At 39.5% G+C, this 26432-nt stretch overlaps 1 protein-coding gene across 17 annotated transcripts in view; it reads left to right on the plus strand.

Annotated features, from left to right (window-relative positions):
* The window catches only part of INVS (inversin), a 239845-nt gene that overhangs the window by 150239 nt on the left and 63174 nt on the right, over positions 1–26432 (plus strand). For all 17 annotated transcript variants that reach the window (XR_008668233.2, XM_055350048.2, XM_004048356.5 and 14 more), the window contains 4 exons: positions 3051–3206; positions 3677–3906; positions 15600–15706; positions 23652–23864. Coding sequence is in view for 16 of the 17 variants with exons in the window: in XM_055350048.2 (XP_055206023.1) it covers positions 3051–3206; positions 3677–3906; positions 15600–15706; positions 23652–23864 (706 nt within the window). In the remaining variant the exon portion in view is untranslated. The remainder of the gene's footprint in view (positions 1–3050; positions 3207–3676; positions 3907–15599; positions 15707–23651; positions 23865–26432) is intronic.

The following is a 26432-nucleotide window of genomic DNA, read 5'->3' on the forward strand; positions in this document are numbered from 1 at the left end:
TCAGCTAAGTATTTCAGGTACCTCTATAGAAAGCTGTTGTTCTGAAGAACATGGTTTGGAAAACCCTGGGCTAGATTTAGTTTTAAGGTGACTTCTAATTCTGAAATGCTACAGTTCTGTGGTGTGGCATCAAGTATGAAATATTCTGTATAGATAATATCAATGTCAAATTTTTTAAAAAAATAAAATTTCAATTAAGTAAAAGATAAAATTAATGATCATATTAAAGGAAATTCCCCATTTATGACTATTTGAATTTATTTTTATTTATTTATTTATTTGAGACAGAGTCTCACTCTGTTGCCCAGGCTGGAGTGCAGTGACATGATCTCAGCTCACTGCAACCTCCACCTCCCGGGTTCAAGTGATTCTCCTGTCTCAGCCTCCCTAGTAGCTGGGACTACAGGTGCCCACCGCTATGCTGGCTAAGTTTTGTATTTTTAGTAGAGGTGGGGTTTCACTATGTTGGCCAGGCTGGTCTTGAACATCTGACCTCAAATGATCCACCCACCTCGGCCTCCTAAAGTGCTGGGATTACAGGCATGAGCCACCGCGCCTGGCCTGAATTTACTTTATTTAAAAATAACCTTAGGCCAAGCGTGGTAGCTCACGCCTGTAATCCCAGCACTTTGGGAGGCCGTGGCAGGTGGATCACCTGAGGTCAGGAGTTTGAGACCAGTCTGGTCAACGTGGTGAAACCCCGTCTCTGCTAACATTATACAAATGAGTTGGGTGTGGTGGTACACGCCTATAATCCCAGCTATTTGGGAGGCTGAGGCAGAAGAATCGTTTGAACCTGGGAGGTGGAGGTTGCAGTGACCTGAGATTGAACCACTGCACTCCAGCCTGGATGACAGAGTGAGACTCCGTCTCAAAAAATAAAATAAAAATAACCTTGAATTTAGCTATTGTTACTCCCTCTTTGAAAAGTGCTGTAAGTTTATATAGAAACTTAATTTTTTTTAAATACAACTTTATATTATGGAAATCTTCAAACACATTCAAAAGTAGACAGTTGTCCAGTGAACTCAATATACCTCTCACCCAGCTTCAACAATTATCAATACGTGGCTAATCTTGTTTTATTTAACCACGATTCATTTCCTCTGCTTCTGATTGTTTTGAAAAAAATTCTAGAGTCATATCCTTTCATCTGTAAATGTGAATGTTCTACCCTGTGCTGTCTTTCATGTTATAGCACTTCAGATATTTGAAGTTACTCACGCCTGTCTGAATCTTGTCTAGGTCAAACTAACATTCAGTCATTTAGGTCAGTGGTTCCCAAATTCAAGAATGGCATAAGAATTACTAGAGGTGTTTGTTTAAATTCAGATTCCCAGGCTATATGGACAGAGATTCTATGTCAAATCCCGTAGCAAGTCCTGTTGACTCCACCTCCAAAATGTGTTCTAAATCATTCTGTTTCTCTCCATCTCCATTGCAACCACCCTAATCAGACCACCATCATTTTTCACTCAGTCTACTGTCAAAATCTTTACTGGGCTCCCTGCTTATATTCTAATCTACTACAAATACTTTCTCCTCAGAAGAGCTAGAGTGATCTGTTTAAAGCATAAATCAGATAATATCACTCCACTATATAAAGCCCTTCAAATGTCTTCCATCACTGACTGGTAGGACCATTTGTGATCTGGCCTCTTCTACTTTTCTGACTTACTCCACTGTCACTTACTGTGCTGCAACTACCCTTCCTTCCTTAAACATACACAGTTGTTCCTGTCCTGTACTAACTCTTCCCTTTGCTCAAAATATGCTGTCTTTTTCATGGTTCGGGTCTCAACTTAAATGTCAGCTTATAACCACCAATCAAAAGTAGTCCCTCAGTGAGTCTACATATCAAAATAGTTTTTATTACTTTAATTATACCAATTATCACTATGTAATACTTTATTGGTGGGGAATTGTTTTTTGTTTTGTTTTGTTTTGTTTTTGTTTTGTTTTGCTTCCCTTCCTAGAATGTAACCTTATCTATTGTATTCTTTGCTAAACACCCAGCATTATAATAGTACCCAGCCCAAAAATCTGCATCCAGGTTTGCTCTGTGGATCACCCTTTATGAAAGAGACACTGTTCTAGGCCTTATAGAGCCATAATACTTAGAACTGGCCCAGGCCTCTAAAGTGTTATTGTGGCTAATTCAAACCTATAGAGGGATGGCATAAGCCAAGCATTACAGTGGAGTAACATAGAGAGGAGTCAGTGTACATGAAACACATTTAATCAAAATTAATCTTTAAAACCTCTGGACAGCACAAGAGAGGAGGCCATATTCCATCTCAGTTTTTCTCCAGTGAAGCAAATTCCTGTTTCTTTTCTTTTCTTTTTTTGAGATGAGGTCTTTCTGTTTTCTCCAGACTGGTCTAGACCTATTGGGCTCAAGCAGTCCTCCTGCCTCAGCCTCCCAAGTAGCTGGGACTATAGACATGTGCCACCTCGCTGTTTCTTAAATTGAGCCCTGGGGAAGTAGCTGGCTTGTAGCTGATATTGTATTAAAAATGCACTCAATGCAGCAAGATGTGCGTGCTTTCAGTACCACTGGGGTACTTCAGCCAACTGAAGGAATAGTGCATGTAACCAATGGAAGGAACAGTAGATTGATGTCTCCAGTCACATGACCCCTTAGGGGCATATGCTTATTGAGTGGGTTGTTGGGCAGAATTGTGTACATCATTTAAATCATTCCTCTTTGTTATTGTTTTCTTGCTCTCTTAAAGAGAAAAAGAGAAAACTAATAGCTGAAAAGAGAAAACTAGTAGCTGAGAAGAGGATACCATTTCAGACCAACAGGATGGAAAGGAAGAAAATAGCAAGAAGAGAAAGGTAGAAGGAAAGGAGAAAGTGTGAGTAATACATATGAATAGGAAGGAAGGCAGAATCTAAAAAAGCAAAAAATAAATTAGTGAATCCTTAAAATTGAGATTGCATTTATTCAAAATGATGGGGAAATCAAGAGAGGAAAAGACATATAATAATTTAAAAGGTGAAGTTGTTATTGACTAGTTCATCACTTTCTTTTGGTTCCCTTTTAGCTTTGCATGCTGCTGCTCTTTCTGGCCATGTCAGCACCGTGAAGTTATTACTGGAAAATAACGCTCAAGTAGATGCTACTGATGTTATGAAACATACTCCACTTTTCCGAGCCTGTGAGATGGGACACAAAGATGTGATTCAGACACTCATTAAAGGTGGGCTAATAAGAGTACTCCTAATAAGTCTCTCTTAACAGGTAGGAATTCTTGCATACTCTGTTTAAGATAAAGCTTTCCTTAGCAGAAAGCTGCACAAGTACAAGGATGAAGGGATGATCACACAACATGGCATGAGGAACCTCAAGTTCTACTCCTAGCTCCACTTGTTGGGAGTTACTTGATACAGGAAAAGTCATTTCACCTGCCTGATCTTCACTTTTATTTTATATAAAGGGGGACTGATTCCTAGCCAGTCCAATTTACAAGCTTATTGTAAAAATCTGATGTAGACAATGTATGTGGAAGCATTTCCATAAGAATAAAGCATTAAAGGAACAATTGTTGTTGTTTTTCTTCTATTAATTTTAATAAATGCATTTAAGGAACAATTGTGTTTTTTCTACTTCTATTCATTTTAATAAAAGCTATTTATATTAGACATTCTCATTATATTTGTGCTTTTCCAGGTGGAGCAAGGGTAGATCTAGTTGACCAAGATGGACATTCTCTTCTACATTGGGCAGCACTGGGAGGAAATGCTGATGTTTGCCAGATATTAATAGAAAATAAGATCAATCCAAATGTCCAGGATTATGCAGGAAGAACCCCTTTGCAGTGTGCAGCATATGGAGGCTATATCAACTGCATGGCAGTTCTCATGGAAAATAATGCAGACCCTAACATTCAAGACAAAGAGGTAGAAATTATGTCTTTTCTGTATTGTTTGCTCCGAAGAATTTAGAGTATTTCTTCTTTGTTGTAAACATAAGTAAAACAACAGTTTACAAGATGAAGAGATCACCCACAAATCCATCTGTTAATCATGACTATTATTTGTCCATGTTCTCTTCCAGTCTTTTCCTATATATATAATTTAACATAGTTATAATATAGGCTGGGAATAATTTTATAACTTTTATAAAAGATTACATGGCATACACATGTATGCATCTATAAAAATAAATATATGATTTTTTTTCTTTTTTTTAATTATACTTTAAGTTCTAGGGTACACGTGCACAACGTGCAAGTTTGTTACATATGTATATTTGTGCCATGTTGGTGTGCTGCACCCATTAACTCATCATTTACATTAGGAATATCTCCTAATGCTATCCCTCCCTGCTTCCCCCATCCCCCGCCAGCCCCCGGTGTGTGATGTTCCCCACCCTATGTCCAAGTGTTCTCATTGTTCAATTCCCACCTATGAGTGAGAACATGCGGTATTTGGTTTTCTGTCCTTGTGATAGTTTGCTGAGAATGATGGTTTCCAGCTTCATCCATGTCCCTACAAAGGACATGAACTCATCTTTTTTTTGTGGCTGCATAGTATTCCATGGTGTATATGTGCTGTATTTTCTTAATCCAGTCTATCATTGATGTACATTTGGGTTGGTTCCAAGTCTTTGCTATTGTGAATAGTGCCGCAATAAACATACATGTGCATGTGTCTTTATAGCAGCATGATTTATAATCCTTTGGGTATATGCCCAGTAATGGGATGGCTGGGTCAAATGGTATTTCTAGTTCTAGATCCTTGAGGAGTCGCCACACTGTCTTCCACAATGGTTGAACTAATTTACAGTCCTGCCAACAGTGTAAAAGTGTTCCTATTTCTCCACATCCTCTCCAGCACCTGTTGTTTCCTGACTTTTTAATGATCGCCATTCTAACTGGTATGAGATGGTATCTCATTGTGGTTTTGATTTGCATTTCTGTGATGGCCAGTGATGATGAGCATTTTTTCATGTGTCTGTTGGCTGTATAAATGTCTTCTTTTGAGAAGTGTCTGTTCATGTCCTTTGCCCACTTTTTGATGGGGTTGTTTGATTTTTTTCTTGCAAATTTGTTTAAGTTCTTTGTGGATTCTGGATATTAGCCCTTTGTCAGATGGGTAGATTGTAAAAATTTTCTCCAGTTTGAAGGTTGCCTGTTCACTCTGATGGTAGTTTCTTTTGCTGTGCAGAAGCTCTTTAGTTTAATTAGATCCCATTTGTCAATTTTGGCTTTTGTTGCCATTGCTTTTGGTGTTTTAATCATGAAGTCCTTGCCCATGCCTATGTCCTGAATGGTATTGCCTAGGTTTTCTTCTAGGATTTTTATGGTTTTAGGTCTAATATTTAAGTCTTTAATCCATCTTGAATTAATTTTTATATAAGGTGTAAGGAAGGGATCCAGTTTCAGCTTTCTACATGCGGCTAGCTAGTTTTCCCAGCACTGTTTATTAAATAGGGAATCCTTTCCCCATTGCTTGTTTTTGTCAGGTTTGTCAAAAATCAGATGATTGTAGATGTGTGGTATTATTTCTGAGGCCTCTGTTCTGTTCCATTGGTGTATATCTCTGTTTTGGTGCCAGTACCATGCCGTTTTGGTTACTGTAGCCTTGTAGTACAGTTTGAAGTAAGGTAGCGTGATGCCTCCAGCTTTGTTCTTTTGGCTTAGTATTGTCTTGGCGATGCGGGCTCTTTTTTGGTTCCATGTGAACTTTAAAGTAGTTTTTTCCAATTCTGTGAAGAAAGTCATTGGTAGCTTGATGGGGATGGCATTGAATCTATAAATTACGTTGGGCAGTATGGCCATTTTCACGATATTGATTCTTCCTATCCATGAGCATGGAATGTTCTTCCATTTGTTTGTGTCCTCTTTTATTTCATTGAGCAGTGGTTTGTAGTTCTCCTTGAAGAGGTCCTTCACATCCCTTCTAAGCTGGATTCATATGTATTTTATTCTCTTTGAAGACATTGTGAATGGGAGTTCACTCATGATTTGGCTCTCTGTTTGTCTGTTGGCATATAGGAATGCTTGTGATTTTTGCACATTGATTTTGTATCCTGAGACTTTGCTGAAGTTGCCTATCAGCTTAAGGAGATTTTCAGCTGAGACAATGGGGTTTTCTAAATATACAATCATGTCATCCGCAAACAGGGACAATTTCACTTCCTCTTTTCCTAATTGAATACCTTTATTTCTTTCTCCTGCCTGATTGCCCTGGCCAGAACTTCCAACACTGTGTTGAATAGGAGTGGTGAGAGAGGGCATCCCTGTCTTGCGCCAGTTTTCAACGGGAATGCTTCCAGTTTTTGCCCATTTAGTATGATATTGGCTGTGGGTTTGTCATAAATAGCTCTTATTATTTAGAGATACGTCCCATCAATACCTAGTTTATTGAGAGTTTTTAGCAGGAAGGGCTGTTGAATTTTGTCAAAGGCCTTTTCTGCATCTGTTGAGATAATCATGTGGTTTTTGTCTTTGATTCTGTTTACATGATGGATTACATTTATTGATTTGTGTATGTTGAACCAGCCTTGCATCCCAGGGATGAAGCCCACTTGATCATGGTGGATAAGCTTTTTGATGTGCTGCTGGATTCAGTTTGCCAGTATTTTATGGAGGATTTTTCACATCAATGTTCAACAGGGATATTGGTCTAAAATTCTCTTTTTTTGTTGTGTCTCTGCCAGGCTTTGGTATCAGGATGATGCTGGCCTCATAAAATGAGTTAGGGAGGATTCCCTCTTTTTCTATTGATTGGAATAGTTTCAGAAGGAATGGTACCAGCTCCTCTTTGTACCTCTGGGAGAATTTGGCTGTGAATCCATCTGGTCCTGGACATTTTTTGGTTGGTAGGCTATTAATTGTTGTCTCAATTTCAGAACCTGTTATTGGTTTATTCAGGGATTCAACTTCTTCCTGGTTTAGTCTTGGGAGGGTATGTGTGTCCAGGAATTTATCCATTTCTTCTAGATTTTCTAGTTTATTTGCATAGAAGTGTTTATAGTATTCTCTGATGGTAGTTTGTGTTTTTGTGGGATCGGTGTTGATATCCCCTTTATCATTTTTTATTGCATCTATTTGATTCTTCTCTCTCTTCTTCTTTATTAGTCTTGCTAGTGGTCTCTCAGTTTTGTTGATCTTTTAAAAAAACCAGCTCCTGGATTCATTGATTTTTTGAAGGGTTTTTTGTGTCTCTATCTCCTTCAGTTCTGCTGTGATCTTAGTTATTTCTTGCCTTCTGCTAGCTTTTGAATGTGGTTGCTCTTGCTTCTCTAGTTCTTTTAATTGTGATGCTAGGGTGTCAGTTTTAGATCTTTCCTGCTTTCTCTTGTGGGCATTTAGTGCTATAAATTTCCCTTTACACAGTGTTTTAAATGTGTCCCAGAGATTCTGGTGTGTTGTGTCTTTGTTCTCATTGGTTTCAAAGAACATCTTTATTTCTGCCTTCATTTCGTTATGTACCCAGTAGTCATTCAGGAGCAGGTTGTTCAGTTTCCATGTAGTTGAGTGGTTTTGAGTGAGTTTCTTAATCCTGAGTTCTAATTTGATTACACTGTGGTCTGAGAGACAGTTTGTTATAATTTCTATTCTTTTACATTTGCTGAGGAGTGCTTTACTATGTTGTCAATTTTGGAATAAGTGCAATGTGGTACTGAGAAGAATGTATATTCTGTTGATTTGGGGTGGAGAGTTCTGTAGACGTCTATTAGGTCTGCTTGGGGCAGAGCTGAGTTCAAGTCCTGGATATCCTTGTTAACTTTCAGTCTCGTTGATCTGTCTAATGTTGACAGTGGGGTGTTAAAGCCTCCCATGATTATTGTGTGGGAGTCTAAATCTCTTTATAGGTCTCTAAGAACTTGCTTTATGAATCTGGGTGCTCCTGTATTGGGTGCATATATATTTAGGATAGTTAGCTCTTCTTGTTGAATTGATCCTTTTACCATTATATAATGGCCTTCTTTGTCTCTTTTGATCTTTGTTGGTTTAAAGTCTGTTTTATCAGAGACTAGGATTGCAACCCCTGCCTTTTTTTGTTTTCCATTTGCTTGGCAGATCTTCTTCCATCCCTTTATTTTGAGCCTATGTGTGTCTCTGCACGTGAGATGGGTTTCCTGAATACAGCACACTGATGGGTCTTGACTGTATCCAATTTGCCAGTCTGTGTCTTTTAATTGGACCATTTAGCCCATTTACATTTAAGGTTAATATTGTTATGTGTGAATTTGATCCTGTCATTATGATGTTAGCTGGTTATTTTGCTCTTTAGTTGATGCAGTTTCTTCTTAGCATCGATGGTCTTTACAATTTGGCATGCTTTTGTAGTGGCTAGTACCAGTTGTTCCTTTCCATGTTTACTCCTTCCTTCAGGAACTCTTGTCAGGCAGGCCTGGTGGTGACAAAATCTCTCAGCATTTGCTTGTCTGTAAAGGATTTTATTTCTCCTTCACTTATGAAGCTTAGTTTGGCTGGATATGAAGTTCTGGGTTGACAATTCTTTTCTTTAAGAATGTTGAATATTGGCCCCCACTCTCTTCTGGCTTGTAGAGTTTCTGCCAAGAGATCCGCTGTTAGTCTGATGGGCTTCCCTTTGTGAGTAACCCGACCTTTCTCTCTGGCTGCCCTTAACATTTTTTCCTTCATTTCAACTTTGGTGAATCTGACAATTATGTGTCTTGGAGTTGCTCTTCTCGAGGAGTATCTTTGTGGCGTTCTGTGTATTTCCTGAATTTGAATGTTGGCCTGCCTTGCTAGATTGGGGAAGTTCTTCTGGATAATATCCTGAACAGTGTTTTCCAGCTTGGTTCCATTCTCCCCGTCACTTTCAGGTACACCAATCAGATGTAGATTTGGTCTTTTCACATAGACCCATATTTCTTGGAGGCTTTGTTCATTTCTTTTTACTCTTTTTTCTCTAAACTTCTCACTTCATTTCCTTTATTTGATCTTCAGTCACTGATACCCTTTCTTCCACTTGATCAAATTGGCTACTGAAGCTTTTGCATGCCTCATGTAGTTCTTGTGCCATGGTTTTCAGCTCCATCAGGTCATTTAAGGTCGTCTCTATGCTTTTTATTCTAGTTAGCCATTTGTCTAATCTTTTTCCAAGGTTTTTATCTTCTTTGCAATGGGTTCGAACATTCTCCTTTAGCTTGGAGAAGTTTGTAATTACCGATCGTCTGAAGCCTACTTCTATCAACTCGTCATTCTCCGTCCAGCTTTGTTGTGTTGCTAGCGAGGAGCTGTGTTCCTTTGAAGGAGAAGAGGCACTCTGATTTTTAGAATTTTCAGCTTTTCTACTCTGGTTTCTCCCCATCTTCATGGTTTTATCTGTCTTTGGTCTTTGATGATGGTGACGTACAGATGGGGTTTTGGTGTGGATGTCCTTTCTGTTTGTTAGTTTTCCTTCTAACAGTCAGGACCCTTAGCTGCAGGTCTGTTGGAGTTTGCTGGAGGTCCACTCCAGACCCTGTTTGCCTGGGTATCAGCAGCGGAGGCTGCAGAACAGCAAATATTGCAGAACGGCAAATGTTGCCGCCTGATCCTTCCTCTGGAAGCTTCGTCTCAGAGGGGCAACCGGCTGTATGAGATGTCAGTTGGCCCCTACTGGGAGGTGTCTCCCCGTTAGGCTGTTGGGGGTCAGGGACCCACTTGAGGAGGTAGTCTGTCCGTTCTCAGATCTCAAACTCCATGCTGGGAGAACCACTACTCTCTTCAAAGCTGTCAGACAGGGTCGTTTAAGTCTTCAGAAGTTTCTGCTGCCTTTTGTTCAGCTATGTCCTGCCCCCAGAGGTGGAGTCTACAGAGGCAGGCAGGCCTCCTTGAGCTGCGGTGGGCTCCACCCAGTTCGAGCTTCCTGGCCGGCTGCTTTGTTTACCTACTCAAGCCTCAGCAATGGCAGACGCCCCTCCCCCAGCCTCGCTGCTGCCTTGCAGTTCGATCTCAGACTGCTGTGCTAGCAGTGAGTGAGTCTCTGTGGGCGTGGGACCCTCTGAGCCAGGCATGGGATATGATCTCCTGGTGTGCTGTTTGCTAAGACCATTGGAAAAAGTGCAGTATTAGGGTGGGAGTGTCCCGATTTTCCAGGTACCATCTGTCACGGCTTCCCTCAGCTAGAAAAGGGAATTCTCCGACCCCTTGCACTTTCTGGGTGAGGTGATGCCCCACCCTTCTTTGGCTCACACTCCATGGGCCACACCCACTGTCCAACAAGCCTCAGTGAGATGAACCCGGTACCTCAGTTGGAAATGCAGAAATCACCCGTCTTCTTCGTCACTCATGCTGAGAGCTGTAGACTGGAGCTGTTCCTGTTCGGCCATCTTGGAACTGGGGCCTTTTTTTTTTTTTTTTTCCTCCCAGGCTGGAGTGCAGTGGCGCAATCTTGGCTCACTGCAACCTCCACCTCCCGGGTTCAAGTGATTCTCTTGCCTCAGCCTCCTGAGTAGCTGAGAGGGTATTTGGCCTCTCAGGCATCCACCACCATGCCTGGCTAATTTTTGTATTTTTAGTAGAGACGGGGTTTCGTCACGTTGGCCAGGCTGGTCTCGAACTCCTGACCTCAGGTGATCCACCCGCCTCAGCCTCCCTAAGTGCTGGGATTACAGGCATGAGCCACCGCACCTGACCCTATTACATGATTTTCTTTTCTTTTCTTTTTTTGTTTGTTGAGATGGAGTCTCGCTTCGTCACCTAGGCTGGAGTGCAGTGGCACCATCTCCGCCCATTGCAACTTCTGCCTCCTGGGTTCAAGTGATTCTTCTGCCTCAGCCTCCTGAGTAGCTGGGATTACAGGCGCACACCACCATGCCCAGCTAATTGTTGTATTTTTTAGTAGAGATGGGGTTTCACCATGTTGGCCAGGCTGGTCTCAAATTCCTGACCTTGTGATCTGCCTACCTCAGCCTCCCAAAGTGCTAGGATTACAGATGTGAGCCACCATGTCCGACCTATTACATTTTCTTTTCTTTTCTTTTCTTTTCTTTTTTTTTTTTTTTGAGACAAGAGTCTCATTCTTTCGCCCAGGCTGGAGTGCAGTGGCACAATCTCGGCTCACTGCAACCTCCACCTCCCAGGTTCAAGCGATTCTTCTGCCTCAGCCTCCCGAGTAGCTGGGATTACAGGCATGCACCACCACATCTGGCTAATTTTTATAATGTTTTTAGTAGACACAGGATTTCACCATGTTGGTCAGTCCGGTCTCGAACTCCTGACCTCGTGATCCACCCACCTTGGCCTCCCAAAGTGCTGGGATTACAGGTGTGAGCCACCGTGCCTGCCTATTACATGATTTTCAAACCACATTTTGTTTACTTAAAATTGTCACCGTTTTCTCATGTGATATGTAATCTTTTTAATTATCATGAATGCTTAAAATTCCAAGGTTCCAAGAACTTTATGTTTAATAGCTTATTCAGTCCTTACAATAATCTTATAAAGTAGTTACTATTATTATTCTCATTTTACAGATGAGGAAATTGAAGCTCATGTAGTTTAAGTAGTTAGCCTAAGGTAACAACAGTGGGGGAAGCTTGGGGGGAGATTTAATATCCAAACTATGCTCTTAACCCAAATATAGGTTAAATAAGTAACTTCCTATTGCTGGTCACTTTTTCACTATTATAGGTAATGTTTCAGTAATTATCTTTGTGCATTTAACTTTTTTCCTTTGGGATTATCGCATTAGAATAATTCCCCCAAGTGAGATTATCAAATCAAAGCAACCAATCGTTTATTAATATGATTAGGCTCTCATATATACTGCCAAACTGATTTCTAAAAGATTCAGGTTAATCTCTACTTTCCCCAGTTGCGTAGTATTAATTTCTCTCAGTTTAGCCAGTATTAACTTTTTTGTTAATTAAATTATTTTAACTCTTTAAAAATATTTGCATGTTAATTGTGTTTTCCAAGTCAGAAAATTAGCTGTCCCTATTAACTCAAGTCCCTATGAACTCATTGAACAAGTATTTATCAAGATTGTTACTGTATGTAAAAGTAACATAAAGAAAAGTATGTAAAATATGGTCCATGTCTTTATGATACTAGGAATGCATCTTTTTTTTTTTTTTTTTTGAGACGGAGTCTCGCTCTGTCACCCAGGCTGGAGTGCACTGGCCCAGTCTCAGCTCACTGCAAGCTCCACCTCCCGGGTTCACGCCATTCTTCTTGCTTAGCCTTCCAAGTAGCTGGGACTACAGGTACCTGCCACCACGCCTAGCTAATTTTTTTTTGTATTTTTAGTAGAGACGGGGTTCAACCTGTTAGCCAGGATGGTCTCGATCTCCTGATCTTGTGATCCGCCCGCCTTAGCCTCCCAAAGTGCTGGGATTACAGGCATGAGCCACTGTGCCTGGGAGGAATGCATCTTTTATAATTTGTAGTACTTTTAATGTTTTACCAAGTTGCCAGTTTTTTACATAAGTCGAATATTAAGCATCTTTCCAGTTCTATTAGCTGCTATGTGTATTGCTTTGGATTGTCTACGTAAGCAATCATGCATGCTATCTGTGAATAATAACATTTTTATTTCTTCATTTCCAATCTTTATACTTTTCATTTCTTTGCTGTGCCATATTGAATTAGAACCTTCAATACAATCTTGAATAGAATTGGTGATAGTTGGCATCATTAATTAATTCTGGTTTCTCAGATGGCAAGCTTTCAACATTTTACCATTGAGTAAGATGTTGCTATAGATTTCCTTATATTCCCACTTGCCAAGAGTTTTTTTAAATCATAGTTGGGTTTTTGTCAAATGCTATTTATGCATTTATCAACAAGATTTGTTTTTCCTTTTTTCTGTTAATATGGCAAATTACATTGACTGATTTTTTTTTTAGATGTTAACCCTTGCATTTCTGGAGTAAGCCCCACATATATTATGCACTTTTATATACTGATGTATTTTACCTGCTAATATTTTAAGATTTTTGCGTCTATGTTTATGAGAGAGATTGGCCTATAATTTTCCTTTCTTATATTATAGTTGCAAGGTTTTGGTAGCAAGGTAAGGCTAACCTTGTCAAAAAAAAAAGTTAGAAAATAGTCCCTTGTTTTTATTCTCTTGGAGAATAAAATTGGTATTACTTCTTCCTTAAATGTTTGGAAGAATTTCCTCTTGAAGTTATCTGGTGTTGGGGTTTTCTTTGTGTAAAAGTTTTAAATAACCAATTCAATTCCATTAATTATTCAGATTTTCTAATTATTTTTCTTTCAGCTTGGTAAGTTGTACTTTTTAAGGAATTTATTCATTTTATTCAAAATGTCAAATGTATTTGCATAAATTTTGTCACACATATTCCCTTATCTTTTTTATGCCTGTAGGACCTGTAGTGAGTTCCTCTTGTTTATTTCATATATTGGTAATGTGTGTTTTCTCTTTCTTTTTTAAAAATTTTCTTTATTCCTTACCTGGAGCACTAAAAAAAAAAAAAAAAAAAAAAAAAAAAAAAAAAAAAAAAACTTGATATTCATCTCCTCAAAGGACTTATTTCTGTCTTTGTGGATTTTCTATATTTTGAGATTTTGGGTTTTTTTGTTTGCTTGTTTGTTTGTTTGTTTCTTAAGACAGTATCTCACTCTGCCACCCAGGCTGGAGTGCAGTGGCATGATCATGGCTCATTGTAACCTCAACCTTCCCAGGCTCGGGTGATCATCCCACCTCAGCCTCCTGAGTAACTGGGACTACAGGTGCACACCACCACACCTGGCTAAATTTTTTGTATTTTTAGTAGAGAAGGGGTTTCACCATGTTGCCCACGGCTGTTCTTGAACTCCTGAGCTCAAGCGATCTACCTGCCTCAGCCTCCCAAAGTGCTAGGATTACAGGCATGAGCCACCGCAACTGGCCTGTATTTTGAGTTTGTTTACTATTTCATTGGTCTTGCTCCTGTCTTATTTTCTAACTTCTAATTTCTATTTCCTAATTTCTATTTTTGTTTATTCTCTGACACATAGATTATTTAGAAGTGTACTGTTTAATTTTCAGTCAGTTGAGTGTTTTCTCATTTTTTAAATTGATTATATTAGTTATTTATTGCTGCTGTAACAAATTACCACAGGTTTAGTGGCTTAGAACAACACGGATTTATTATCTTACCATTCTAGATGTCAGAAATTCAAACTGGGCCTTACTGGGTTAAAAATCAAGGTGTCACCAGGACTGCTTTTCTTTTGGTGGATCTAGGAGAGGATCCATTTTTTTAATTTTTTAGTTTCTCAAGGCTGCCCACATTCCTTGGCTGATGACCCCATTCCTCCATCTTCAAAGCCACGTTGGCTGGTTGAGCCTTTCTCTGTATCACTTATCTGTATAATTCTTACACTCACCCTCCTGACTCCCTGTTTCCCTTATAAGGACCCTTGTGATTAGGTCAGGCCTACCCAGATAATCCAGGATAATCTTCCCATCTCAAATTCAGCTGATTAGCAATCTTAATTCCATCTACAACCTTAATTCTTCCTTCTCATGTAACATAACATATTCACAGGTACCAGGCACTAGGATATGGACATCTTTGTGAGGGAGTGCGTTATTTTTTTTGGAACTTTATGGCCCAGCATATGATTGATTTTGGGAAATGTTCTATGTACATGTGAAAAGAGCACTAACTCTGTCCTTGTTGGATGCAGTGTTCTTTATTTATATATATATCACTTAGGGCCCATTTTTAAAAGTCTGTTGTTTAGGTCTTATATATCTTTACTGCTCTTTTGTCTGCTCTATCAGTTGTTTTTAAAAGATGAGTTAAAATCCCACTATGACTATGGACTTGACTATCTTCCTTTTTAATTTTGTCGATTTTTCCCTTGTATATTTGGAAGCTTTGTTATTAGATGCACACAAGTTTAGCATTGTGATATCTTCCTTTTTGACTCCTTTAACACTATGAAGTGTCCCTCTTTATGTCTAGCAATGCTTCATCTCTTCTTTATCTTTCATGACATTGAACTTTTTAAAGAATACAAGCCATTTATTTTATAGAATTTGACTCAATTTGTGTTAGTCTTATGTTCCCTCATAATTAGATTCAGGTTTCACATTTTTGGTTGGAATATTACATAAGTAATATGAATCCTTCTAAGGGTATTACCTCTGGAGATATATGATGCCCCTTATCATAGCGTTAATTGGCCAGGTGTGTTGGCTCACGCCTGTAATCCCAGCACTTTGGGAGGCTGAGGCGGGTGGATCACCTGAGGTCAGGAGTTTGAGACCAGCCTGGTCAACATGACAAAACCCCGTCTCTACTAAAAATACAAAAATTAGCTGGGCGTGGCAGCGGGCACCTGTAATCCCAGCTACTTGGGAGGCTGAGGCAGGAGAATTGCTTGCACCTGGGAGGTGGAGGTTGCAGTGAGCTGAGATCTCACCATTGCACTCCAGCCTGAGCGACGAGAGCAAAACTCTGTCTCAAAAAAAAAAAAAAAAATAGTGTTAATTATGAGCTCTTGGATCAAATATCATTTGCTTTCTCCACTGTATATTTAATATTTTCCCTTTTTGTAAATAAGCAATTTGGAAAAATGATTGCTTATATTAATTTTGAATTAGCATAAATAACCACATATCCAAAAATACTTACTCCAGATGTACTTGATTTTTGTTTATGCTTATAGGGAAGAACAGCTTTGCATTGGTCCTGCAACAATGGATACCTTGATGCCATTAAATTACTGCTAGACTTTGCTGCTTTCCCTAATCAGATGGAAAACAATGAAGAGAGGTAAGTTGTTGTTGACTTTTTTTTTTTTTTTTTTTTTGAGATGGCTTCTCGCCCTGTCACTCAGGTTGGGTTGCAGTGGCATGATCTTGGCTCACTGCAACCTTCGCCTCCTGGGTTCAAGCAATTCTTCTCCTTCAGCCTCCTGAGTACCTGGGATTACAGGCATGCACGATCACGCCTGGCCAATTTTTTTGTATTTTTAGTAGAGATGGGTTTTCACCATGTTAGCCAGGCTGGTCTCAAACTCCTCACCTTGTGATCCACCCACCTCGGCCTCCCAAAGTGCTGGGATTATAGGCATGAGCCACCATGCCCAGCCAAGTTGTTGACTTTTTTTTTAAGAAAGTGCTCTTTATCATACATCTTTTCTACCAGATGTTTTAAATCTCAAGGTTAGATATTGTTCAGAAATAATAACTATACTCATAATAAAACATTACACTAAGAAATACTGAGCCAGAATAGAAGAGCAAAACTTTCATGCAATGTTGATTTAGAATCATGGGATCTTATAGCTCTTCAGAATTTCATCTATTGCCTAGGGCAAGCACGTATTTTGCAGATGAGAAAATTTTAGTCCTGCTTCTGACTTCTGGATAACATAACGTCAGTGAAATCCTGATTGACTGGGCCCAGGAGTATATTTAGGCCAGCGGAATGTGTTATATATTCCAGAGGTTTCTCTTGATGAAGAGGATATTATCAGTCAGTAGACAAAGAGATGCCACCATGTAGCATGAAAACATAAGGAGAAGCTAAGATGAAAGTTCAGGGTTTAATCAAAATGCAGATAGCATGAATAATGTAAGGTCTGGAGAATTATATTAGGGTTATTGACCAAGAATCCAGGCCCAATAAAAAGGACCAAACAGGCCAGGTGCGGTGGCTCACGCCTGTAATCCCAACACTTTGGGAGGCCAAGGCGAGCAGATCACCTGAGGTCAGGAGTTTGAAACCAGCCTGGCCAACATGGTGAAATCCCATCTCTACTAAAAATACAAAAAAATTAGCCAGGCATGGTGGTACATGCCTGTAATCCCAACTACTCAGGAGGCTGAAGCAGGAGAATTGCTTGAACCCAGGAGGCGGAGGTTGCAGTGAGCCTGAGATCATGCCACTGCACTCCAGCCTCTGCAACAGAGTAAGACTCTGTCTAAAAAAAAAAAAAAAAAAGGAACAAACAGAATGTGAAGTCTAAGGAATAGCGATTCTTGGTGGTGTTAGATCTAGGAAGATTCTTATAATTTGTAGGTAACAACTGAGTTTGTGATCACACTTCCATACCTGAGGTCCTGTTACAGGAAAGGGGTCCCGATCCAGACCCCACCAGAGGGTTCTTGGATCTTGCACAAGAAAGAATTCAGGGCGAGTTTGCAGTGCAAAGTGAAAGCAAGTTTATTAAGAAAGGAAAGGAATAAAAGAATGGCTACTCCAGAGACAAAGCAGCCTTGAGGGCTGCTGGTTACCCGTTTTCTTATGGTTATTTTTTGATGATATGTTAACCAAGGGGTGGATTATCCATGCCTCCCCTTTTCAGACCTTATAGGGTAACTTCCCAACTTTGCTATGGCATTTGTAAAATGTCACAGCGCTGGTGGGAGTGTAGCAGTGAGGACAACCAGAGGTCACTCTCATCTGCATCTTGGTTTTGGTGGGTTTTGGCCAGCTTCTTTACTGCAACCTGTTTTATCAGCAAGGTCTTTATGACCTGTATTTTGTGCTGACCTCCTATTTCATCCTATGCCTTAGAATGCCTTAACCTTCTGGGAATGCAGCCCAACAGCTTTCAGCCTCATTTTACGAGATCCTCTTTAAGATGGAGTTCACATGCCTCTGACAGTCCCTCTGACCTAGGTCTTTGTGTTAGTTTTCATGTTTCATGGATGCTCTAACTAAAATGGCTCCTGCTATAATACCATTCCCATCCTCTTAGCCACCACCCATTCTTTCTATTAGTTGGTGGGAAACTTTATTGAGAAGGGACTTCTCTAGGTCCATCTCAGAGGAAACATGTTCCTGTTTTCTAGAACCAACCCCTTTACCACTTCTTTCAGAAACTTCCCTCATTAGAGGGAGAGCTGAAGATGTCTCCCTTTGAAACTCTAAAAAAAAAAAAAAAAGAAAGTTTAAGAATCCTTAGACTTAGTGATGACTTGTTTTGTTTCTATAAAAATTTATTCTGTGTAACAGCATTTACCACCTGACTGCTATATTTTTAAGGAAACAATGAAATTTTTTTTAACTCAATTTCCATTTATATGCTAAACCTTGAATATGAGACCTAAGTAACTGCATGAATTAAGGTGTTTACTGCCTCCTGGAATAAACATATGTTAATTACAGACCAAAAGACCAAAGGAAAAATCCTCCTAACTTTACTTGCCAAACTATAGATAAAAAGAGACAGTGGCAATAACTCAGTCTCTGTTAATGTTTCATCAGCAATGTACCTTGATGTACAAATGTCAGAACTTGGCACTGCCTTTTACGTTTATTGACATTCCAGTTTAGGCATTCTACTCATCCCATCAGACCATTCCCACATGGCAGGTCCAATTGTATCTTGTCTGTTGTCTATATCCACATTGTTTCTTGGTTGGTTACCATCAGTGTAGTGCTAATTTTTACTTCTCATACATTGACACTAGTCAGTTGATGAACAACGTATAGACATAATTTTTGCCAACTTCTGCTGACTTTCAGTCAATAACTATCTGACACACTCACCCCAACACTGATGGGAATATTCACAGCATTTGAATTTTTCTAAATTGAATTTGGGATGAAAAAAGATTCAGTAGTAATAATCACAATGTGTTTTATCATCACACTTGTTTTAAATACTGGGTATAGACTTCAATCTTAAAATAATGCTAGATATTTGGATTGTGTCTCTGAATAAAAAATTGAGAATCCTAATTTGAATAAACCAATTACAAAAATATATTTTTTGAGAAAATTGGGTACATTTTATTATGAAGTGGTCCTTAGATTTTACTAAGGAATTCCTGTTAATTTTGTTAGTATAATGACATTGTGGCTATGCCCATATTATTTACTGATGAATACTTAAACACATAGAGATGAAGATGTTACAGGAAAGTGGTCCCGATCCCGACCCCAAGAGAGGGTTCTTGGCTATCTCGCAAGAAACAATTCAGGGTGAGTCCGCAGTGCAAAGCAAAAGCAAGTTTATTAAGAAAGTAAAGTGGTGAAAGTACAGCTACTCCATAGACAGAGTAGGGCGTTCCCGAAAGTAAGAGAGGAACGCATCCACCCTAAGTACAATACTTGTTTATATACAGGATTAAAAAAAAGATTATGGGGAGATGTGCTGTGCTACAAGGGTTTGTGATAAAGGATTCATTTTCTTAATTACTACATTTTTCAAGAATCAATATTATTATCTTCAAAGCAAAATTAGGAATGCCTTTGTTCTCCAGATATCGGGATATTAGGACTCTCTCAAGTCTGGGTCTGTTTAGTAAACATCAGTCTGTTCCCTTAATGGTAAACATCTAGAGGCTAGGAATACCTTTCTGGGAATGCAGCCCAGCAAGCCCCAGCCTCATTTTCGTAGCCCTCACTCAAGATGGAGTCCTCTGGTTCCAATACCTCTGACAAAATGATAGGAGTTCCGAGATTAGCTGTAAAATACTCTAGCAAAAATAAAAAGGAAGGGTCTAGATGAAGCAAATGTAGCAAAAAATTGTTAAATTTAGGTATTGAGTGTATAAGTGTTTATTTATTATGTTATTCTCTCTACCTTTTTTATGCTTAAAATTTTTCATAATAAAAATATATTTTTTTACATGAAAATATTTAAGATATAATTTTCAATCCAAAAGCAGCCTAAGAAGTCTAGTTCTTCTCTTTACAGATGAGGAAACAAAAGCCCAGAGAAGTTAAGAGAATGCCCAGGGTCACACAGGTCCCCTGACTCCCAGATCAGCATTCTTTAGGGTATATTAAGCTACATGTTATTTCCTTTTGTAATATTTGTAGGTAAAGGAATAATTTGGGCCCTACATTTTATAAACTAAATTTTGTTAATCCTGCTTATATATTATGTGAAGGATACTACCTATTAATAATTATAGAAAAAAATGATCAAACTTACCAAATACGTATGTTGTTTGCACATTGATTTAAGAAACAGTTTTATTCTATAGGAAACACACTAAGTAATTGATATATGTGTTGTGGAAGGTTACTGGACTGGGAGACATGTTATCTTAGTTCTAGTCTGCATTCTATAGAAACAATTTACATAACCTTTGGTAAGTTGCTTAACCTCTCTGGATCTGTTCATCCATTTATAAAATAAAGGTATTGAACTAAATGACCTCTAAAATTCAATTTAGCTCTACTATTGCATGGTTTAATGACTCTATGATAATTTTTTCCATTAGAGAAAGTACAGTCAAGAAAGGCATTTTAGAACTTGTAGCAAAATTTTAATTCTCCTGAATTTAAAAAATGTTATCCACTTATAAATAATGTTTTAAAGTTTATGTAGATGCCTCTCTACTTACAGCCTTCTGGTCCCTGAACAGTAAGTGGCAAATGAAGCTGTCCTAAAATAGAGGTTCCTTAATTTCAGTGTTTGGGGTTTCTTCCCAAACTCAGTTTCCTTACTAAAGTGATCAAAATACTCCTAAAGTGAAAAACCTCTTCCTTTTATGTCTTAACTGTGACTGTTAGGTAAGTTTTGAAGATAAATAATTTTTTTTCTATAATCAGATGATTTTCTATGTCTAGTCATGCATCCATATAATCATCCTTTTTTCTGCCTCATAAATCATCTGATGTTTTTTCCTAAGACCTTTTATGGCTTTGGGCTGGTCAGAGTCATCCTGAGAGGAATCAGCATCAGTGGTGATCATGGGATGGTCATAGATACTAGTTTGGGTCCTATGGAGATACTATTTTTGATAAGCAGCTGTGGTATTGCAAGCCATACAGCAGTGAATGTCCTGTAATAATAACAATCAGAGCTGACATTTATTAACTGCTTCCTTTGGGCCAGGAACATTGCTATCCTCTTTACACTTATTTTTCCATTTTCTCCTCATGCCAAGTCTGCAACGTATTACATTGTTTAACAGATGAGGAAAACTGAGGCTTAGAGATGTAAAGTAATTGTTTAAAAAGTGATAGTCATCGTTACCATTGTTGGATGGTAGAATTTGGGGGATTTTTTTTACTTCAATTTTTTTTTGCGGTGTTTTGAGTTCATAAAATCTATATCATTTTGACAAAGTAGTAATTTTTCTTTAAAAAAGGAAATTGTATCTCCCAGATATGAACAGTGGTTAATTCTCAGGGTGGGAATATGGATGATAGCTATTTTCCTCTGTATATTTACCCAATTTTTTATGTTTCCAAAATTTAAGAAGAAATTTTTTTTAAAAGAATATAGGCTGGGTGCAGTGGCTCACGCCTATAATTTCAACACTTTGGTAGGCCAAGGCAGAAGGATTGCTTGAGCTCAGGAGTTCGAGACCAGCCTGGAGAACATGGCGAAATCCCACCTCTACAAAAAATACAAAAACTGGCCGGGTGCGGTGGCTCATGCCTGTAATCCCAGCACTTTGGGAGGCCGAGGTGGTCGGATCACCTGAGGTCAGGAGTTCGAGACCAGCCTGACCAATATGATGAAACCCCGTCTCTACTAAAAATACAAAAAAAATTAGCCGGGTGTGATGGCATGTGCCTGTAATCCCAGCTACTCGGGAGGCTGAGATGGGAGAATTGCTTGAACCTGGGAGGCGGAGGTTGCAGTGAGCTGAGATCGCATCATTGCACTCCAGCCTGGGCAACAAGAGCAAAACTCCATCTCAAAAAAAAAAAAAAAAAAAAAAAAATTAGCCAGACTTGGTGGTACATGCCCGTGGTCCCGGCTACTTGGGGGGCTGAGGCAGGAGGACTACTTGAGCCCAGGAGGGGTCGAGGCTACAGTAAGCTGTGTTTGCGCCACTACACTCCAGCCTGGGCAACAGAGTGAGACCCTATCTCAAAAAAAAAAAAAGAATGTGCCGAAAACAGCACACCTAGAAAGTTGCCATTTGAGATTCAAATATACAACAATATGACAATAATATTCATCGTTTCTAAATGTATTTATCAAAACAGTGATGTATATACACTGTACAAACTTTAAAAGGATGTTCACTGAAGACTCAATGTTCCTCCTACCCCTGACTCTGAGACAGCTAGTTTTCCTCCCCTAGAGGCATCACTGTTAGCAGTTTCTTGGAAAACTTCTGAAAATACATTTTTCATAGATAAACATACAGGGATATATTTTTTATACAAATGGAACATGCCATAATAACTCCTGTTTCTTGCTTTTTTCTTTGTCTTCATTTGACATCCTGGAGATTGTTTCTTATTTATTCATATACAGCAGTAATGACTGCATATACAGATATCTTCATTATATGGATGGCCTGTGCATTGTTTAAGCAGTCCTCTGTTGATAGACATTGAGGTTGTTTCTATTCTTTTGCTATGACTAGCTGTACTTCTATGAGTAGCCTTGTACATAAAGCATTTCACATGAGAGCAGATCTGTAAGATAAATTCCTAAGAGTGAAACGGCTATGTCAAATGGCATATATACATGAATAATTTTGATAAATATTGCCAAATCACCCTCCCTAGAAGTTAAAGTAGTATATGAAAGAGCCTGACTCTCTCTGTCCTTGCTAGTGCAGTGTGTTACTAACTTTTCAGATTTTTGCAAATCTGATCATCATTGAAAGGTACTCTCTCATGTTAGTCTAATTCATATTTCTCTTAAATGAGTGAGGTTCAACATTTTTATGTGTTAAGAGCTATTAGTACTCTTCTGGGAACTGTTATCTTTGTCTTTGATGTCTTTTTTACTCTGTAAAATTTTGTTATTTTTATGTAGTCAGATTTGTCAATCTTCTTTTATGGTTTCCGAAGTTTTTTTTTTTTTGGAGACGGTGTCTCACTCTGTCGCCCAGGCTGAAGTGCAGTGGCATGATCTCAGCTCACTGCTGCCTCCACCTCCTGGGTTCAAGCAATTCTTCTGCCTTAGCCTTCTGAGTAGCTGGGACTACAGGTATATGCCACAATGCCTGGCTAATTTTTGTATTTTTAGTAGAAACAGGGTTTCACCTTGTTGGCTAGGCTGTCTCGAACTCCTAACCTCAAGTGATCTGCCCACCTCGGCCTCCCAAAGTGCTGGGATTACAGGCGTGAGCCTCTGCGCCCAGCCCTTTTATGGTTTCTGAATTTTGTATCCTTTTTTTAGAAAAGACTTCCAACATCATTTTTTAATCTTCCTGGTTTCTTCTGGTACTTTCATGGTTCCTTTTTAAAATATTTAGATCTTTGCTCTATCCAGAATTTATTTTGGTATAAAATGTGGTTATAAGCATCTCTTTTTTTTCCCCAGATGGCTACCTGGTTGTCCCATCACTATTTATTTAGTAATCCATCTTTTCTGCAGAAATTTAAAGGGCCATTCTTATCATATACTGAATTTCTCCATTTGGAGTTCTGTTTTTTACTTCATAAGCATTAACTGTCAGTAATCATGGGCTCCAATTTACAAATCTCACAATATTTTCACTACCTTTTTAGATAGGGGCAGGGAATTATTTGGCACATGGGAAAGAAGGGAAGTGATCACGTCTTTCCAATAGGCCCCTATTTGTTTGCCAGGGAGTAAAACTCAGAAACTGACATGGTGAGCAGCACAAAGCACCTGACCCACAGTCATAGTCAACCTTGTTTTGTGCCCCTCGGAGAAAAAAAGAATAGCCCTGTTATAGAGAAGGTGGCTTTGCCTGGGGAATATTCCACATCTTAGAATGAAGTTTCCTTCTGCTGCATAATAATATTTTCAGTTTAACTGCCTTGAATTACATTCTAAAATTAAAAAAAAAAAGAAATCTTCCTCCCACTTCAGATACACACCCCTTGATTATGCTTTGCTTGGTGAGCGCCATGAAGTGATCCAGTTCATGTTGGAGCACGGTGCCCTGTCCATCGCAGCCATACAAGACATCGCTGCCTTCAAAATCCAAGCTGTCTACAAAGGGTACAAGGTCAGAAAAGCCTTCCGAGACAGGAAAAATCTCCTCATGAAGCATGAACAGTTGAGAAAAGATGCTGCTGCCAAGTAAGTATGAGCTATGCAGATTGCGTTTTCGCCACCCAGAATCAGGATGGAAGTGGGGGTGTGGGGGGTGCTGGGGTGGCCAGGAGAGGGAAACAGATGAGAATCTGAATTACTGTTGGTCCCTGCAACCGGTCATCTTCCCTCTTCTCAGCACTCCGTCTTCTGGAACCGAGGCTGCAGTGAAGGACAGAGGCCTAACCTCTGCTGGGTAGTGATTCCTCTAGACTAGTCCCAATGTTTCAGCCCAGGGACAAACCACTCCCACCCATGGGAGGGAGTTGGGGATGGGATTGCTTCCTAGAATAAGCTGTAAAGAAATAACTGCTCCTCTTGCCCTTCCTCTCTTTCCAAAAGAAACATGCCAATATCTAGCCTACTTTCACTAGACCAGTCTAAGTCTGGTTTTAATTTGATTAAAGCAAACAACTTGGTTTTTTTTTTCCACCCAGTTCTTTTTTTTTTTTTTTTTTGAGATGGAGTCTCACTTGCCGCCCAGGCTGGAATGCAGTGGCACAACCTCGGCTCACTGCAACCTCCACCTCCCAGGTTCAAGCAATTCTCCTGCCTTGGCCTCCCGAGTAGCTGGGACTACAGGCGCATGCCACCACACCCGGGTAATTTTTGTATTTTTAGTAGAGATGGGGTTTCACCATGTTGGCCAGGCTGGTCTTGAACTCCTGACCTCAAATGATCCACCCACCTCATCCTCCCAAAGTGCTGGGATTACAAGCATGAGCCACCGCACCCAGCTTTCCTTCACCCATTTCTTAACACATCTGTACTAAATAAAGTAATTTACTCAAGAAATATTGATTGAATTCTTACTATACAGACAAAATGCTTGGCTAGAGCCCAGAGAGAAAATGGCGACTAAAAAAGCAAAATCCCCCCTGCCTCAAGGACTTCGCGTTTTTTTTGGACGATGATACAAAATAGCTGTCTGTGCCTACTGCACATTCTGATTATTTCACATAAATGATTGATTTTAAAGCTGGGTGCAGTGGCTCACACCTGTAATCCCAGCACTTTGGGAGGCCAAGGTGGGCGGATCACTTGAGGTCAGGAGTTCAAGACCAGACTGGCCAAAATAGTGAAACGCCATCTCTACTAAAAATACAAAAATTAGCTGGGCATGGTGGTTAGCGCCTGTAATGCCAGCTACTCGGGAGGCTGAGGCAGGAGAATTGTCTGAACCTGGGAAGCAGAGGTTGCAGTGAGCCCAGATGGCACCACTGCACTCCAGCCTGGGCAATAGAGTCAGACTGTGTCTAAAAAAAGAAAAAAAAAAAGATTGATTTTAGATTATACTTAGGTTTGCCTTTTCTTTGATAGATATGTTGGGTAGAAGTATTTTAAATAGCAGCAGTGTATCACATTAGCAAATACAGATACCAAAAACTCTGATGATAAAGATGTGGACAGGCAGATTCTTTTTTTTGAGACAGTCTCTCGCTGTCACTCAGGCTGGAGTACAGGAGCGTGATTGCCACTCACTGCAGCCTCCACCTCCCGGGTTCAAGCGATTCTTATGACTCAGCCTCCCAAGTAGCTGAGATTACAGGCTTGTGCCACCACACCCAGCTAATTTTTGTACTTTTAGTAGAGATGAGGTTTTGCCATGTTGGCCAGGCTGGTCTCGAACTCCTCACCTCAAGTGATCTGCCCACCTTGGCGTCCCAAAATGCTGGGACTACAGGCATGAGCCACTGTGCCCAGCCTGGGCAGATTCTTGAAAGATAACTTCCTGGCTGTATCTCGAATGTTTCTAAATCTTGAGTCCTTCTAACTCTTAAATCCTACATCTTACCCACAAGGGGGAAGCATAAGTGTACTAAATAATCATTAAAAGTAATAATAAGAGGCAAGATAAGTCATTTTAATGAGAAGTTAAATACCACTATGTACTGGAATGCTAATCATCATGTCAGCCTTCAGTAAATAGAGAAACATACCATTTTCTGTGACTCTAAAGCTACTGAAGTAGATGGCATCCGAGGAAATACTATGTTGCACTCTTCTCTTAATGATGCCCTCTTCCTTTCACTTTTGCCAAAGAATCCAGTATCAACCTAAAAGCCTCTACACCCCTCTTTTTCCAGCCTTCTTATAAAAGTTCTCTGCATGTGAGTGGCAAGCATAAGTAGATAATACACATGACAAATTATCCTGTGTTGCAAGTAAATGATCTCTGTAAAGGGATGGAATGTTGTATTTCCTTCTACTGATGTTTCCATAAACTCCAGTTTATTGTGTGACAATCTATTTTCAAAATTTGTAGTCATACCTACTTGAATATAAGGTGGGACTCAACAAAGGCAACACAACTGACTTTGTATGTCCCCTAAAGGGAGGCTATAGATCTCTAAGAGATATACTTAAGTGGTGGAGAAACTGATTTCATTTGTTCTATTTCTCAAAAGTTATTTCTTAAAATCTGAGTCAGTGTTTAATTTTCCGTTTAATTCTTGCTTGAAGAAACAAACATCGGGATGCTAAACTCAGTCCTTGCTGCTGCTGCCTCACTGACTAAGCTGGCCCAGGCACAGCATGTCACCTCGGTGTACCTTT

Source organism: Gorilla gorilla, chromosome 13, assembly GCF_029281585.2.
Source record: "Gorilla gorilla gorilla isolate KB3781 chromosome 13, NHGRI_mGorGor1-v2.1_pri, whole genome shotgun sequence".
Taxonomy (NCBI): Eukaryota; Metazoa; Chordata; class Mammalia; order Primates; family Hominidae; genus Gorilla; species Gorilla gorilla.